Source organism: Mobula birostris, chromosome 13 (genome assembly GCF_030028105.1).
Source record: "Mobula birostris isolate sMobBir1 chromosome 13, sMobBir1.hap1, whole genome shotgun sequence".
NCBI classification, from domain to species: domain Eukaryota; kingdom Metazoa; phylum Chordata; class Chondrichthyes; order Myliobatiformes; family Myliobatidae; genus Mobula; species Mobula birostris.
Window position 1 is genome coordinate 48,931,516 of NC_092382.1, and position 17,800 is coordinate 48,949,315.

Consider the following 17,800-nt stretch of genomic DNA (forward strand, 5'->3'; position numbering starts at 1 on the left):
GTGATAAAACAAAATGCTGATAGGACAGTGTCCGTAATCTCGAGAACCAAATTTGTTCATATAGCCCACTCAAGGATCAGCACCCCAACTTGTCACTCTGTGTCTGAGCATGACACCAGACCTAATCCAGTCGATTTTTACCTGCTCTCTAAAATGAAGGCATCCCCTCCCTCTGCAATGAGGTACACCACAGCTGGCAGTTTTGTAAATGGCGTTCACATCCCAGGAATGAGCAGATTAGAGGTCTGGCTGGATGCTATATAAATAAATAATCCAAGAGCACATACTCGACAGGAAAGTTGACAATATTGCAATCCCACTGTAATTACTAACACTGAACATTGTTACATTTTGGAGAGGAGGGGGGATTGCAATATTTTACACCCGCTTCCTCATCATTGTGGTGGCAATGACAGCTTTAGTAGAAGGAAGGAGAAAGTATAACTGAAGCGATGATGCGTGTGGGGCGAACGGCAATGCTGTTCCGTGCAGCTCATGGTGGATTGGGCGAATGTGGGGCCTACATACGGAACTGCGCAAAACTCTTGGCACCCTACCTATATATATGTCCCTAATGCTTTTGCGCAATACTGTAGTAATGTTATGTAATGAATGGTACTGCAGCTGCAAAACAAAAAAAAAAAGTTAAATGTGTGAGTGATAATAAATCTGATTCTGATACGCGCCTTTATTGTGGACTGAAAGGGCGAAGGGGGCAGAGAGAGGGGAATTGTTTGGAAAAGTGTAGGGAAAGAACACCAGAGAGACATTAGTAATGATCAATAAGCCAATTGTTTGGAACCAAATTACCTTGCCTCGGTTCTTAGGGCTGGATGTATCCGTACCCTTACTACAGCCGACCCCAGGCACTTCTATTCTGCTACCTGTCTCACTTCCCTCCCGCCATCTCTGCCATGGATCCCACGCCCCTCCTGCGGTGCACGCTCTTTTCCAATATACTTTTCTCTCCGTCAGATTTACCAACTCGCACTCCACTCCACGTTGCAGAGTACTGTACAGTGTTTTTATATTTCGATTCCCAGATCCCAATTCTACGATCTCAGATCTCCTGACACAGTGTGAAGATTATCAACTGCGCAACATGACCATTTTCTACCGAGAGAGACTGAAACCTGCGATTGAGGAGCGGGTAGAAGGACTCAGCTTGACTTTGAGACAGGAAGGACAATTCAGCAAACGGGAACACGAGGTGAGTGGGAAAAATGGTTGGGATACAGTTCATTTTGGTGAAAAGAGGGATGAGAGACAACAGTCAGTCTAGCTCATCCTCTTGTTTCTCTACACTGCAGTGATGATATTGATCACTGAACAAATTGGGTCCAAAACATTTGCATCAGGGCTAACTGCAGTTTCAAACTTAATTCATCAGTACAAACATGCTGAACTTAACACACTGGTGAGAGAAATGCGATTCAGTGAATCAGCAGCAGAAATAAAAACCCGATTAAAATACCCATGAAGATCTTTGGTCACATTCGGATTAATTTCATTTCTCCTCATGGACGATGTAGATGTCCAGTTCCCTGCTGCCATGTGTGGAAAGACACCTGGCCACGACATCGATATGGTCACATCACTCCCGTACGAAGCCAGGTGCCTGGAATTTCGGTAATGTGTCGTGGTCCTCGCATTAGAATCACACAGCAGGAAAATTGGCCAAGTCGCCCTAAATCTTTCCTATCATGTGTTGCTCAAATTATCTTCAACATTTCATAGCTTCAAACAACGCTCATTATCAAAGTATGTATACAGTATACCACCTTGAGATTCGCTTTCTTACAGACATTGAAGAAACACGATAGGACGTATTCTTTAAAAAAACTCACATAACAGAGACTGCCAAACACCCAATGTTTGAAAAACAAAATAGATCATCCGAACATTAAAAGTAAACAATTATTACCCAGAATATGAACTGCAGAGAACACCAAAGTGGAAAGTGAGTTCACAGTCACCCAAGCCAGATTCACTGTTGCAGCCGGTCCTTGATCCCAGACCAGACCCGCAGATGTGAGTAAATTTCGAGAATCAGTGAACTAAACACCGGCTTGCCCCTCGCAGCTGCAACATCAGAAAGTTTTCGATCTGGTCTGGCACTGAAATCGACAAAACATTGGCTAATTCTTCGCTTTCGGGCCCATTCCCTGCCACTTCAATCTGGCCCCAAGTTCGAATTAGCAATGACCGTGGCGGATGTGTACACTAGAGACTCCAGTTTGCCGAATTCCCCCACAGCACCACACATACACCAGGTCGGTTCAAAAATAACAACTTGCAAGTGAAAGGCTTTGCAATATTCGTAATATAGAAAAGTGTGAACTGTAGAGTTGCTGAAGTTTTCTTTGCTGTCTCACCAGCTCCATTTTTCCAGGACAGTACGAATGTACTCATCATATAGAACCTGATAACTAACTCAAAGGATTCACTTTAGATCAGGACACATCAGCCTGGTCACCTGGGAGGATCCTTTAGAACAGTAGGAATTTGCCGAGTTGTCCCAGAGACTAGTCAAGACACAATCCAATATAATCAAACATAGTCAACTTTTCAACTGTGGTATCTGCCAATAGAGGTCATCACCCCGAGTGCTTGTGGGTAAGAAATGTTCTCACTGATCACATCCATGTCATGTCACTTTCATCATACTGAAAGAGACAGAACCAGACCGGAGAGCGCCGCGAAGCTCTTTGTCCATGGGACAATGCATTGTGCAGCAGCAGTAGAGTTGTTACGAGGCATAGTCTACGGGTTAATGGCAAACGTCTATCTCACATTGCCATCACCAAAAAAAAACATGTCACAGGTCCACAGGCATTATAAAGGAATGTGCAAAGGAGATTACTTCACTCTGCAACAATAATATTAACTTGTTATTACCTTTAGTTCGTGTTTTGGTTCCATTGTATGAACCCATAGATTTGCAGAATGGATCAGGAGACAGACCAGTGGTTGCCCCGGTGTCCTTGGGCAAAGAGACTATTTGAATGTCCGATCAATGAGCAGATATTTTCCTCATCGTTCTGTGTCTCTCCGTCTGATCTTCACTGTTGTTATTCACAGGAAGTCACGAAGCTCGTTGAGAGGAGAAACCAGGAAGAGAGTTCCAAACTCTTCCTCAGTCTGGTGATGGAAAAAGGCGCCCAGGCCCAGAGGGTGATGTGGGAATCCTTTGTGGAAATGAGGAAGGAGTTACCAAAGTTGGACAAAATACTGATGGAAATCCAGGAACTCGGTACAGTGAAATAACACACTCTGCCCTAAATCAGATTGAAACTTTCCATATTTAACAATGCACTTGGCACCCAATTCCATGAAAGTTTTTCGATGTCAACAGGTCCTGATCCATATGAACACATGAATGTCAGCCGAGGCTTTTGTGAGTTACCATCGCAGCTGAGGGGTGAGTGATGAAATAAATGATTGAAACTGATTACTTGACAGAAATGAAGCTGAACAGCAATTGTTCACAGATTGCTGAAACTAGGAGCCCAGCTGTCAGTGTTTGTGGAAAGGGGTGGTCATGACTGGAAATCACTATCAGTCAATTGGTATTCTGAGTTGAAGCTACACTTCAGACCATTCCTGACATGTTGTGCAAATAACTCAGTTCAGTATGCGTAAGAGTCACCTAGGCATTTACATCCAGCAAGGTCCTGCTGCCCAAGAAACACAGACATTGCTGGCAGTCTGCTGATGTGTTGTGAATTCCAACAATGCTGGCTGCTGACACAGCAGATAGCCCCAGATTGTCTGAGAGTGGAAGAGTCGAGAAGTTCTTCCACGGTTAGGACGACATGCTAGAGTTGCGGTGAGCGTACAGTTTTTCAGCATCAGTGATCTAGGTTCAATTCCCGCTTCCAGTCCGTAAGGAGATTGTACTGTCTCTTGTGGCCGTGCGGGTTTCTTCTGGATGCTCCAGTTTCTTCCCACATTCTGAAGCTGGAGTCATAGAAAAGTACTGCACAGCATCAGGCCTACTCCCACTGACCTCCATCGATGTACTTATCCAAACTTCTCTTAAACGTTGAAGTCGAGCTTACATGCGTCACTTGTGCTGGCAGCTTGTTTCACACAATGACAAACATCTGAGTGAAGGATTTTCCCAATATATTCCCTTTAAAAAGTTCACCATGGCCTCTCGTTGTAGTCCCACATATTGTCAGTCGAACATGCTAGCTTACATTTTGCCGATTTATACCCCCCATAAATTTATATACCTCTATCAAAGCTCCTCTCAATTTTCCGCGTTCCAAGGATCACAATCCCAATCCATTCAAACTTTCGTTATAATTCAGGTCTTCCAGATATGGCAACGTCCGTGCAAAATGTTCTCTGTACTCTTTCAACCTTATTTCCATCTTTCCTGTAGGTCATCATAACTAGACCTCAACAATGTCTCACACAACTTCAACAAAACATCCCATCTCCTGTACTCAGTACTTTGATTTATGAAGAATAATATGCCAAAAGCTTTCTTTATTACCCTGTCTACCTGTGACGCCATTTTCAATGAATTATGGACCTGTATTCCCAGATCTTTTTATTCTACCACATTCCTCAGTGTCCTACCATTCACTGTGTCGGACCCTCGCGCTTGTCTGCATTAATTTGTATTTGTGATTTTCAGCCATTTTTCCTGAAGTTCCAGATCCAGCTGCGAGTCACGATAGGATTCCTCGTTGTCGAGTACACCCACAATATTGATATCATCTCAAATGTGCTGATCCAGTGAGCTACATTATAATCGAGATCTTTGATATAATGACAAACAACAATGGACCCAACCCCGACCCTGCAGTACGTGTCACTTGTCTCCAGTCAAACAGGCAACCATCAGTCAGCCAGTGTTGAGTCCAATTTACAACCTCATCTTGAATGCCAAGCACTAAACCTTCTTGACAAAACTCCCATGTGGGATCTTGTCATATACCTTACTAAAGACTATATAGACAACATCCACTATCTGGTCTTTATCAACATTCCGGGTAACTTCCTCAAAGAACTCTATAAGATTGGCTAGACATGGCCTATTACCCACGAAGCCATGCTGACTGTCTTCAATCAGTCCAAGTCCAGATGTACAGATCAATAGGTTATTTGGTCACATCGGTTTAGTTGGGCAGTGTGAGCGCATGGCTGGAAGTGGTTGCTACTGTACTGTATCTCTAAAAAATAATGAATCCGTTCCTTCAGCCCAACTCCCACGCAGCACAATAAGCACGAGTATTAAAATATACTTCATTTAATCCACATTAGAACTATTGATTGCATATACCTCTGGCAGGGTGTTGATGATGGGGAAATCTGAAGAAACACCTGGCTAGATCATAATACACTGTGAAGCACCATGCAATTCTGAAAGTGACCCGGTACTTGGTCGAACGCCTCCAAACAGCCCTGGAGGTTTCCTCATACACTGATGACCCACATACCCTTGGCAGTGTCTTGATACACTGAACCTCTCTTGCCTTTGATGTATTCACAAAAGCCTTTTGCTTTTTTCTTAACGATTGTCATTCACTCCCAGACTGGTCTTAGAACTCATTTCCAGTATTTATACTCTACTCTTGTCAGAACATTTTCTTTGTTTTTTACTCTCAATATCTGAGAATACCACCTTTTATCAGTTAAACCACTGATAAACCTTGATGTTAAATTTTCCTTACAATTTATTCCTTTGGCACCTAAGGGGGCACATTGGCCCCAAAGTCCCACTACTCACTTTTGAATGACTCCGGTTTAATGGGTGAAGAATTATCTTCAATCAGCGCTGTGGTATACAATCAAAATAATCCTTCAACTTCAGGATATCTATGTCCAATCCATCTGTTCTCCTTTCCATAACTGCTATGAAGCTTAGCTACATTATCCATATTTAAAATACTTTAACTGCAGGATATCTCCTTGACACACTTTAAACGTTATATCCTCTTCAATCTGTTAATGTAAGGCAATTCAGATTCATTTTTAGGAAAGTTGGAATCTACTTCTACGACGGCACTCTCATTTGTAACAGCTCTGTGTAGCTTATCTACTCCTGTATCTCCTGATAAGGTGTGTGCGATATCTGAATCAAAGTGGTTGCACTCTTTCTGCAAGGAAGGCACAAAGTTCATGTGTAAGTTGGCTTTCACTTCATGGTTAAATAGCTGAACATCCTCTTCAAAATGTAAGTGTTTTGATTGAGATGTTGGCTCAGATTTGTTACTTGAACTTACATGTATTGCTTATTACGTTAATGGACAAGAGTTGGAAATCTAACTTGTTGGTAAACATGTTAAAACTAATATTATCGATCCAGGCACAGTTTCAAAGATAGAAATCAAAAGGGGAATAAAAAAGCGCCGTGATCCAATTAAATCAGTGCCCAAGTGAAGTAATCCAATTCAATATTCGCCACCTCTCAGATTCCCAGTGTCCATATAAATACATTCACTTCCTAACGTCTTCAATTTTTCACATCCCTTTATCAACCGTATCATGGTTGACCACAGTCCTGTTAAGCTGATTGACGGGGTAAAATAGACGCTTATAATCTGCACTTGCTTCATAGTTTCAACTGTCACTATTTTTTTTTTCCAATCTGTATGTAGCCCCCGGCCACCCTCAGGGTCGCTCGCTCGCTGTCGTTTAGGGAAACAGCCTCTGCTTTGGCAAACTGAGTAATTTGTTTGTGTGGATGCTGTGTGATTTACCCCACCCCGCCCAAATAACAGACAATACACCAGATGCAATTAAATGTTATACAGTTTATTACTGGAACTATATAATTAAAAGAGACTAAAATATAAAAGGAAAATAAAAGGCGCCACACTTATCAAAGTTCAATCTCTTGGTGCACAAACAGTTGGAGCTCAAGGACCTTCTTCTTCACCCTGCGACCCCCTCGGACCACCTCGACCGGCCACCTGGGACCAACAACGGTGGTCGACGAGACGCTCCACACGAGTCCGTCTCCGTCTCCTCGCCGAACGTCCCGCTCCGGGTCCGACCCCGTTAGCGGACTCACAGCACCTGGTCCATCCTCTGTCTCGCTCTCCCGCCTTCTGCCCCAAAACCCCCGCATACAGTATCTTCAAATAAACCAAAACCATAACAACTATCCCAATTGGTTAATAGCACCCTCTAAACCAAAACAAGCTGCTAACGCAAACTTTCTCAGCGTTTAACACAACAAAGCCACATTCCCCTGATTAAGATAACAAAGACGCAGTTTTAATTAGCCTCCGCAGTAACATAAAAGTCGAAACCCCCTTACATGTAAGACGGCTTCTTTTCCTGTTTATTCATTATTATTTGTAACATTGCAATATATCCCAACAGTAGACCAGCTTATTGGCCAAAGAAATAAATTGAACACACTCTGCAGCCAAAATTCCTCACAACTCACAAACTCGTTTGATTCCATCTCTTTTTGCGGTGGAACAGGAAACTTTCCCAGTGAACTAGTGACAACAGTTGCCCGGCATATTCAACATGGATTTTCTCAAGGAATCTATGCATATTTTGTTCACGTTTTATCCCTAATTTATCTGTACAATACCCCGGATAACAAATACAACAATAAAGACGATTCTGGAAAAAGGTTGAAGAGCTTTAGGAAATGGATATTATAGTTCAGATCAAGGGCTATCATTGGATATTTGGAAGGGTGAAGAGGCAGAATGGCTGAGCTGAAGGAGTAAAGGTTTCATGTGGACTTTTGCGATGAAGCAGGTTGACTGAGAGGTAGTGATGAGCAGAAATTGTCTATGAATGGGAATTAAAGTTGTTAATTCAAAATATTACTGTGTGATTCCAATGCAGAAGGATGACTGGTGTTGGGTCAGAGGACATTGCTGAGAGCTGAGGAACTGGTGTGAAATTTTCAAACAAGTTCAGGGCAGTGAAAAACAAAGGATGAGGCCACCAGGACGCCAGAGTGGCCCATCAGTAAGGGGCTGTTATGAAAGAGATTGTGGAGTCATTATTGATGATCTGTCAAAAATCATTGGGTGTCAGGAAGAGTCTCTGGACAGGAAAATCACATGTGTCTTTATGTGGGCAGGAAGATTATAACGAAATAGCGGTAGGAACTTCCACCTTCACTGTTCGCTGAATATTAGATGGTGGAAGTCTGATATTTTCTGGTTCATATCTCTTTCCCCTTGGAAGACGTTCAAGCGAAACACAAAGAGACTCTGCGGGCACAAACAGAAACACTGAGAGTGAACACTATCCTGATGACGGAGAAGGTGAAGATTTTCCAGCTGGTTGATCGATACGCTGAGATCACGGTCATTTCTACTGTTCGAGATCGGAGACTGGTGGAACATGAGCTGCTGGCGACAGGCCGAACCCATGAAAAATGGAGAAAGAAACACCTTCGCGGAGAGCTGGAAAAAATCCGGACTGATCAGTTGTTTCAGAGCAGCTTTTCCCGGAGGAAATCGAAATCTGGGAGTTCAGCAGCAGTGGCCGGAATCCCGGGAATTGGGAAAACGACAATGGTACAAAAGATCGTTTATGACTGGAGCACGGGGGAAATATATCGACAATTCCAGTTTGTCTTCAGTTTCAAATTCAGGGAGTTAAACACGATTAATTGCAGAATAAACCTGAGGGAACTGATTCTGGGTCAGTATCCTTACTTTGGGGAATTCCTGAGAGAAGTCTGGAAGAACCCAAAGGGATTACTGTTTATATTCGATGGTCTAGATGAATTCAAACACAGAATCGATTTTGCTGACAGTCGGAGAGATACAGAACCCAAGCACCAGTGCCCAGATCCCGAGTGGTGGTGTGAAGTGTCTGACATTGTGTACAATTTAATCCAGCACAAACTGCTCCCAGGGTGTTCAGTGCTGGTGACAACCCGACCCACTGCGTTACAATTATTGGAAAATGCGGAGATCAGTGTCTGGGCTGAAATCCTGGGATTTGTTGGTGAGGAACGGAAGGAATATTTTATCCGGCATTTTGAAGATCAGACGGTGGCAGCAGCTGTTTTCAAACACGTGGAGGAGAACGAGATCCTGTACACCATGAGCTACAACCCCTCCTACTGCTGGATCCTCGCTCTGGCACTGGGCCCTTTCTTCACACAAAGAGACAGGGACTCCCAGCGAGTTCCCAAAACTATAACCCAATTATATTCCTACTATACTTACAACATCTTAAAAAACCACGGCCGTGATATTGAGAACCCCCGTGATGTGTTACTCAGGGTTGGTCAGATGGCCTTCACAGGAGTGTCCGAGAAGAAGATTGTGTTCACAGATGGAGATTTGATCAAGTACAATCTGCATCCTTCCCAGTTCCTGTCCGGGTTCCTGATGGAGCTTTTGGAGAGAGAGGATTCTGCCCGGTGTGTGGTGTACACATTCCCACACCTCACCATCCAAGAGTTTATAGCTGCAGTCGCACAATTCCTGAATCCACATCCCGAGGATATCCTGAAATTCCTCACTGAAGCCCACAACACGACAGATGGGCGATTTGAGGTATTTCTCCGTTTTGTTGCTGGTCTCTCCTCCCCAATGACAGCTCGGGGCCTGGAGGAGTTTCTGGGTCCATTTCCTCATGAAACAACCTGCCGGGTGATTGACTGGGTGAAGGAGGAGGTTAAACGCCAGAGTGGAGACATGAGGAGTGATGCTGGTAAAAGAAGCCTCCTGAACACATTGAATTACCTGTTTGAGTCTCAGAATCGTGGGCTGGCTCAGGCTTCACTGGGATCTGTAGAAAGACTTTCATTCCGTGGAATGACACTGACCCCGATTGACTGTGCAGTCCTGTCTCGTGCCATCGGACTCTGTGATACAATAAAACAGCTCGACCTGGAGTGCTGCCACATTCAGTGTGAAGGAATCCAGCGGCTGGGACCTGGGCTGCACAAGTGCCAGGATTTGAGGTAACTTAATTTAACTCTCACTCAGATCTGTGAAACTGTCCAATTGTGTTGTTTCAATGTCAAGGGATTTGGGTAAAACTGTAGTAAATCAGATCGTGAAGAACAGTGTGAAATGATGGGGCGGGGGGGCGGGGGGAATCGGTCAGCAATTCCCCAAGGCCAGGAGGGTTCTGTGGTTCTTTGTGAAGGGATGTTGGAGAGTTCATCAGATCAGTGAACAACGGCCACTGGTTTAATGGTAGTAAATTACAGGAATGGCCGTGTTTCTCGCTGCCTGTGACACATCCATTGACAATATTCCTTCTCACTGTTACTGACACCCAGACCGACACTGACTGCAGCAGGTGGGTCGGAGATTCACACCCACTTCCCAGTGAGGGACAAGAGACCGTCAGCAGACTGCCCCAATGAGAAGGGAAGAATACCATTGTGAGATTGTCCTCCCCTGACATTCCCCGTGTGTGACTATCACCATCAGTCGAAATCTGTGGCTTTGCTCAGCACAGTCGGCTCCTCTCCTCTCCCGATTGTGGGACTCTGTTCAGACCCACCCCTCTTGTGCAATCTATTTCTGCCTCCTGTCTTGTGGGATTATATTTTCCCATCTGTATCCTCCTGTGGGATCTCTCTTCCACATACACTTCGTCCTGTAGGGTCTCTCTTCCCCATCTCCCTTCCTCCTTTGGGGATCTCTCTTTCTCATCCCTTTCCCCTTGTGGGATCTCTCTCCCCACCTCGTCCTCCTGGGATCTGACTTCCACAAACTCCCATGGACAATCTCCACCCACAACTCTCCTCACTGTAGGACTTTCTGCCATCCAACCCTGCCTCTTCCGACACTCACTCGTCAGTAACAATTTTCTGACCATCGGGGAATGGGACAGAATATGTGGAGTTTACAGGGTCTCACCGACAGACAAAATTACTGGCATTCAGTGACTACCGTGGAGCTGGGCAGTTAGGGACATTGACAGTGATGGGAACTCCAATCAGTGCTACACTGAAGGGTTTAATCATTCCTGAAATATCCAAGTGAGAGAAATTCCTTCAGACCCACGGTTTGAATCACTTTGTTCGTCAATTTGTCTGGTTGTGTTTAGACTTGGGGAGAATAAACTGGGAGATTCAGGAGTGAAACTGGTGTCTGCGGCTCTGAGGAACCCGGAGTGTAAAATACAGAAACTGTGGTAAGTACCAGACTGTGGGAGATTGTGTTTACAGTCACTGGGTGTCTGACACTGAACATTAATATATCCATATAACAATTACAGCACGGAAACAGGCCATCTCGCCCTTCTAGTCTGTGCCGAACGCTTACTCTCACCTAGTTCCACCAACCTCCACTCTGCCCATACCCCTCCATTCCTTTGCTCTACATATAGCTATCCAATTTAACTTTAAATGACAATATTGAACCTGCCTCAACCACTTCTGCTGGAAGCTCGTTCCACACAGCTACCACTATCTGAGTAAAGAAGTTGCTCCTCATGTAACCCCTGAATTTTTGCCCTTTAAATCTTAACTCATGTCCTTTTGTTTGAATCTCCCCTACTCTCAATGGAAAAAGCCTATCCACGTGAACTTCATCCATCCCTCTCATAATTTAAAATACCTCTGTCAAGTCCCGCCCTCCCCCCGCAACCTCCTACGCTCCAAAGAATAAAGACTCAACTTGTTCAACCTTTCTCTGTAACTTAGATGATGAAACCCAGGTAATATTCTTATAAATCTTCTCTGTACTTTCTATTTTGTTGACATATTTCCTATAATTCGGTGACCAGAACTGTACACAATCCTCCATATTTGGCCTTACCAATGCGTTGTACAATTTTGCATTACATCACAACTCCTATACTCAATGCTCTGATTTATAAAGGCAGCATACCAAAAGCTTTCTTCACCACCCTATCCACATGAGATTCCACCCTCAGGGAACTATGTACCATTATTCCTTGATCCCTCTGTTATACTGCATTCTTCAATGCCCTAACATTTTTCATGTATGTCCTATTTTGATTAGTCCTACCAAAATGTAGCACCTCACATGTATCAGCATTAAACTCCATCTGCCATCTTTCAGGCCACTCTACTAACTGGCCTAAATCTCTCTGCAACTTTGAAAACCTATTTCATTATCCACAACTCCACCTATCTTAGTATCATCTGCATACTTACCAATCCAATTTACCACCCCATCATCCAGATCATTAATGTATATGACAAACAGCATTGGACCCAGTACAGATCCCTGAGGCACACCACTAGTCACCGGCCTCCAATCTGAGAAAAAGTCATCCACCACTACTCTCTGGTGTCTCCCATCCAGCCAACGCTGAATCCATTTAACTATTTCAATATTAATACCTAACGATTGAAAATTCCTAACTAACCTTCCGTGTGGAACCGTGTCAAAGGCCTTACTGAAGTCCATATAGATAGCATCCACCGCTTTAACCTCGTCAACTTTCCTAGTAACCTCTTCAAAAAATTCAATAAGATTTGTTAAACTTGGCATTCCACGTACAAATCCATGTTAACTGTACCTAATCAGACTTGGTCTATTCAGATAATTATACATACCATCTCTAAGAATACTTTCCATCAATTTACCCACCACTGACGTCAAAGTCACAGGCTGATAATTGCTAGATTTCCTCTTAGAACCCTTTTTAAACAACGGAACAACATGAGTAATACGCCAATCCTCCGGCACCCTCCCCATTTCTAATGACATTTGAAATATTTCTGTCAGAGCCCCTGTTATTTCACACGAACTTCCCGCAAGGTTCTGGGGAATATCCTGTCAGGACCTGGAGACTTATCCACTTTTATATTACTCAAAATCGGCAGTACTAGCTCTTCTTCAATCATCATAGTTTCCATAACTTCCCCATCTGATTCCCTTACATAATTCAATAGTCTTCTCCTTAGTGAATACCGAAGAAAAGAAATTGTTTAAAATCTCCCCAATCTCTTCTGGCTCCACACATAGCTGTCCACTGTGGTTCTCTAAGGGACCAATTTTATCCCTCACTATCCTTTTGCTATTAATATAACTGTAGAAACCCTTTGGATTTATTTTCACATTACTTGCCAAAGCAACCTCGTATATACTTTTAGCTTTTCTAATTTCTTTCTTAAGATTCTTTTTACATTCCTTATATTCCTCGAGCACCTCATTTACTCCATGCTGCCTATATTTCTTGCAGATATCTCTCTTATTCCGAACCAAGTTTCCAATATCCCTTGAAAACCATGGCTCTCTCAAACTTTTAACCTTCCCTCTTAACCCAACAGGAACATGAAGATCCTGTACTCTCCAAATTTCCCCTTTAAATGACCTCCATTTCTCTATCACATCTTGCCATAAAAACAAATTGTCCCAATCCACTCCTTCTAAATCCTTTCGCATCTCCTTGCAGTTAGCCTTTCTCCAATCAAAAATCTCAACCCTGGGTCCAGGCCGATCCTTTTCCATAATTATATTGAAACTAATGGCATTGTGATCATTGGACCCGAAGTGCTTCCCAACACAAACCTCCGTCACCTGACCTATCTCATTCCCTAATAGGAAATCCAACACTGCCCCTGCTCTAGTTGGTACCTCCATGTATCGCCGCAAAAAAAAATTATCCTGCACACATTTTACAAACTCCAAACCATCCAGCCCTTTTGCAGTATAGGCTTCCCAGTCTATGTGTGGAAAATTAAAAGCTCCCACAATCACAACCTTGTGCTTATTACAAATATCTACTATCTCCTTACAAATTTGTTCCTCCAATTCTCGTTCCCCATTTGGTGGTCTACGATACATCCCTATAAGTGTTACTACACCTTTCCCGTTCTTCAATTCCACCCAAATAGCCTCCCTAAACGAGCCCTTCAATCTATCCTGCCAGAGCACCGCTGTAATATTTTCTCTGACAAGCAATGCAACACCTCCTCCTCTTGTCCATCCGATTCTATCACACCTGAAGCAAAGGAATCCAGGAATATTTAGTTGCCAATCACACCCCTCCTGCAACCATGTTTCACTAATAGCTACAACATCATACTTCCAGGAATCACTCCATGCTCTAAGCTCATCCACCTTTCTTACAATGCTCCTAGCATTAAAATAAATGCATTTAAGGAACTTTCCGCCTCTAACTCTCTGTTTATCACTAACGGTGCAAACAACTTTATTATCTCTTTTTTTTCTTCCTTCTCCCCTACGTCTGTTCCCACATTCTGGTTCCCCTCGTCTTCCGCCCCCACCCCGCCCCCGTATCTAGTTTAAATCCACTGGAGCCTCTCTAGCAAACCTACCTGCGAGAATATTTGTCCCCCTCCAGTTCAGATGTAAACCGTCCCGCCGGAAGTGGTCCCACCTTCCCTGGAAAACTGCCCAATTATCTACAAATCTGAAGCCTTCCTCCTGCACCATGTCTTCAGCCAAAGTGTTGATCTGCGCTATCTTACTATTTCTAAACTGGCCTGCACATGGCACTGGTAGCAATCCTGAGATGGCTATCCTGGAGCTCCTGTCCTTCAACTTGGCACCTAACTTCCTAAACTCGCCTTTCAGGAGCTCCTGACTCTTCCTACCCACGTTATAGGTCCCTACATGGACCACGACATCCGGCTGCTCACCCTCCCTCTTGAGAATACTGAGAACTCGATCCGAGATATCGCGGACCCTGGCACCAGGGAGACAACAGACCATCCGAGATTCTAGACCTCTCCCACAGAAGCTCCTATCTGTCCCCCAACTATCAAATCCCCTATCACAACTGCTCTCCTCTTTTCCCTTCTTCCCTTCTGAGCTGAGGGTCCCGTCTCGGTGCCAGAGACGCAACCACTGCAACTTGTCCCTGGTAGGCCGTCCCCATCAACAGTATCCAAAATGATGTACTTATTATTGATGGGAACGGCCACAGAGGTGCTCTGCTCTTTCTGTCTCTTCCCCTTCCCTCTCCTGACAGTCACCCAGCTACCTGTCTCCTGACTCTTAGGGGTGACTATCTCCCTGTAACTCCTCTCTATTTCTGCCTCTGCCTTCCGAATGATCCGAAGTTCATCCAGCTCCAGCTGCCTAACTCTGTTTGTCAGGAGCTGCAGCTTGATGCACCTTTCATAGGTGTCATCATCAGCGACAATTGTGCTCGCCCTGACTTCCCACGTACTGAAAATGGAGCACTCAACTGTCCTAACTGCTGCCTCTATTACCTACTCTTTAAGGTAATTAAATTAATTTAAGGAACTTACCCGGCCTTACCTCACTTGGAATGAAGTCTCCTTCTACTCCGTCGCCCTCTACAACGTCGCCCGCTTCGTTAATCTTCTCGCTTTTAAACACTTAAGCTGCCTCACGGTCCGACTTACACACGCTTGCGCAGTCGTGCCCATTTCAACTGCCGAAGGGGAAAAATGTGATCAGTAATTGCCTTACTGATAAACACTGGGGATTTTTACTGTCTCCTTTCTCTCTGTGTCCTTCCCCCTCACTCTCTCTCCTCTCCAGGCTGTGGGATGTAGGTCTCACAGATTCTGATGCCGAGGATCTCTTCTTCGCTCTCAGTGCGAACCCATCACTGACGGAGCTGTACCTGGGATCAAACTTGCTCACAGACCGATCTGTCCCCGCTCTTCACCGCCTCATACTGACCCACCCGACTCTGGAGCAGATCGGGTGAGTGTTTATATTAATGTGCAATGTGATAAAATATCAGTGGATCCGTGGGTTTTCTGGTGATATTTGTCTGTGAGTGTTGTTGAACCATTAACCCCAGTCTACTGTTACTGACACTGTTGTGTAATCTGTTTATTCCATCTTTATTCTTCCATCTGTTTCAGGCTGGACTGGAATCCCTTCAGTGAGAACGGGAGAATGGAACTGGAGTCTCTGCAGGAAACCAGACCCGGACTGAGAGTGGATCCTTGAACATCTGAATGTCCGAAAAACCCCGCCCGCTGAATGGGGACATTTTGGCCTATTTCCTTGCCCTCTCCTTTAATGGCCACACTCCAGGTGTAATTCCCAACGGTTCTACCGGAACTCGCTCCAGTTTCGTGATCTGTTTTGTCCGAAGAGGTCCCGTAGTGACATAATTCCGCCTCCTGCAGAGCGCTGCTGCTTCCGGCACGTGTCCGGGTTCGAGAGCTCCCCCAAGTGGGGCGACGGAGATTTACACAGACAGGAAGAGCCCGGATTCAGGGGCTCAGTCAAGGACACTGTTGACCCGGGATGGGATTATCCTGGGAGAGAATTGTTTTGCTCCCTTTGCAGAGTAAGGTGAATTCAGCAGTCTGGCTGATATAATAATGTTAAATAGACAAATCCCTCGGCAGTAAACCTGGATTTGCAGGGATCTCTGACTCGGCCCCGAACTGTGATTTTATAATCATACGGGAGGAGAAGATAGCAGCGCGCCTGTGCGTGCGCAGTTCTCCGGTGAAAAATGATGTCGTATCTGTTAAATAGGGGCCGTGGACAATTCTGATTTGATGGAGAATGGACGTGAAAGCACAAAGGAACATTTGGCTACATTTCTGAAACGCCCATCTGCTGTTGTCATTACTGTGTCGTCGGGAATCTTTCCGAGAGTAGGCCTCAAAATCCACGGCCTTGCCTGCTTTTGGCGACCGAGAAGGAGGTGGAATCTTTCGGACAAAGATGGCGCTCAGTTCTCGGTGTCGGAGAGCTGATCAGAGCTCGAAGTTTTCGGATGACTCAGACTCAGATTGTGGTCGGCATGGCACGGAGAGCTTTTCTTCCTTCTCCCATCTGCGTGAGATTTGGGACATTTGAGAAGCTTTGAACTTTACTGTGCTCACGGACTTCTTCATCAACTTATGGTATTGTTACACTGTTTGTAATTATGTGTTATAATTATGTGGTTTTGTCCGTTTTTTCAGTCTTGGTTTGTCCTGTGTTTTTTGATATCACATCGGAGGAACTAATGTATCATTTCTTAATGCATGCATTACTAAATGACAACAAAAGAGGACTACGTGTCTTCATAATCATAATAATCGGTTCCCCGATGCAGAGTGACGGTGAGAAACGGGATTGATTATTCAACTGGTCACCCGTTGTCGCCGGTCTGTTAAATGTGTGTGACTGTGAGTGAATTGGGTGCAGCTTATTTATTCCCGCCGGTTAGCAGCTTACACATTGTTTAATTTACATTGGTCATGATAAAATCAGTAAACCGCTGCAACTTCCTGTTTTGGTGTCAGACTTGAGTTTTCTGCTGGCCCCGCACCCTGTGCACTGCAGCAGCGGGTCACTGATGAAACAGCGTCACAGCTCCAGGGTGAGGGAGGGCGAACTTGCAGAGTTTGGGTGCCTAGGATCTCGTCTCCACCCAACCCCTATCCTGGCTCATTGATTCTGCCCCCGCGCTGTCCTGGCCTCCGCACACAGTTTAAATCGACTATAATATCAGAGGTACGTCCACTGAGATCCCGAGTACGAGAGGGGTCAGACACAGAGTGAAACTCCCTCCACACCGTCCCATCACACAATCCCATGGTCAGACAGAGCGTGAATCTCTTTCTAACTATCCCATCACACATTCCCGGGTTCAGAAAAAAGTGTGAATCTTCCCCTCATCGTCCATTGCACATCCCGCGGTCAGACACAGATTGAAGTTCCGACTATACCGTAGCATCACGCACTCCCGTCGTCGGAAACAGTTTGCAGCTCCCTCCACTCCATCCCATAAAACATGCTCGGGGTCGGACATAGCGTGAAGCTCCCTCCACATCCTCCCATCACACACACGAGGGGTCAAACACAGAGTGAATATCTGTCCACACCGTCCCATCACATACTCCTGTTGTCAGGCACTGTGTGAAGCTTCTTAAACACTGAACCATCACACACTCCTGGGATTAGTGACA

At 44.8% G+C, this 17,800-nt stretch overlaps 1 protein-coding gene across 3 annotated transcripts in view; it reads left to right on the plus strand.

Moving 5' to 3' along the window:
• Positions 1-17,152, plus strand: part of LOC140206813 (NACHT, LRR and PYD domains-containing protein 3-like) — a 36,315-nt gene extending 19,163 nt beyond the window's left edge. For all 3 annotated transcript variants that reach the window (XM_072275051.1, XM_072275053.1, XM_072275052.1), the window contains 7 exons: positions 1,044-1,210; positions 3,082-3,253; positions 3,356-3,421; positions 8,176-9,913; positions 11,014-11,100; positions 15,417-15,584; positions 15,749-17,152. In XM_072275051.1, the coding sequence (XP_072131152.1) occupies positions 1,044-1,210; positions 3,082-3,253; positions 3,356-3,421; positions 8,176-9,913; positions 11,014-11,100; positions 15,417-15,584; positions 15,749-15,836 (2,486 nt within the window). In that variant the 3' untranslated portion in view covers positions 15,837-17,152. The remainder of the gene's footprint in view (positions 1-1,043; positions 1,211-3,081; positions 3,254-3,355; positions 3,422-8,175; positions 9,914-11,013; positions 11,101-15,416; positions 15,585-15,748) is intronic.
• The last annotated feature ends 648 nt before the right edge of the window (positions 17,153-17,800 follow it).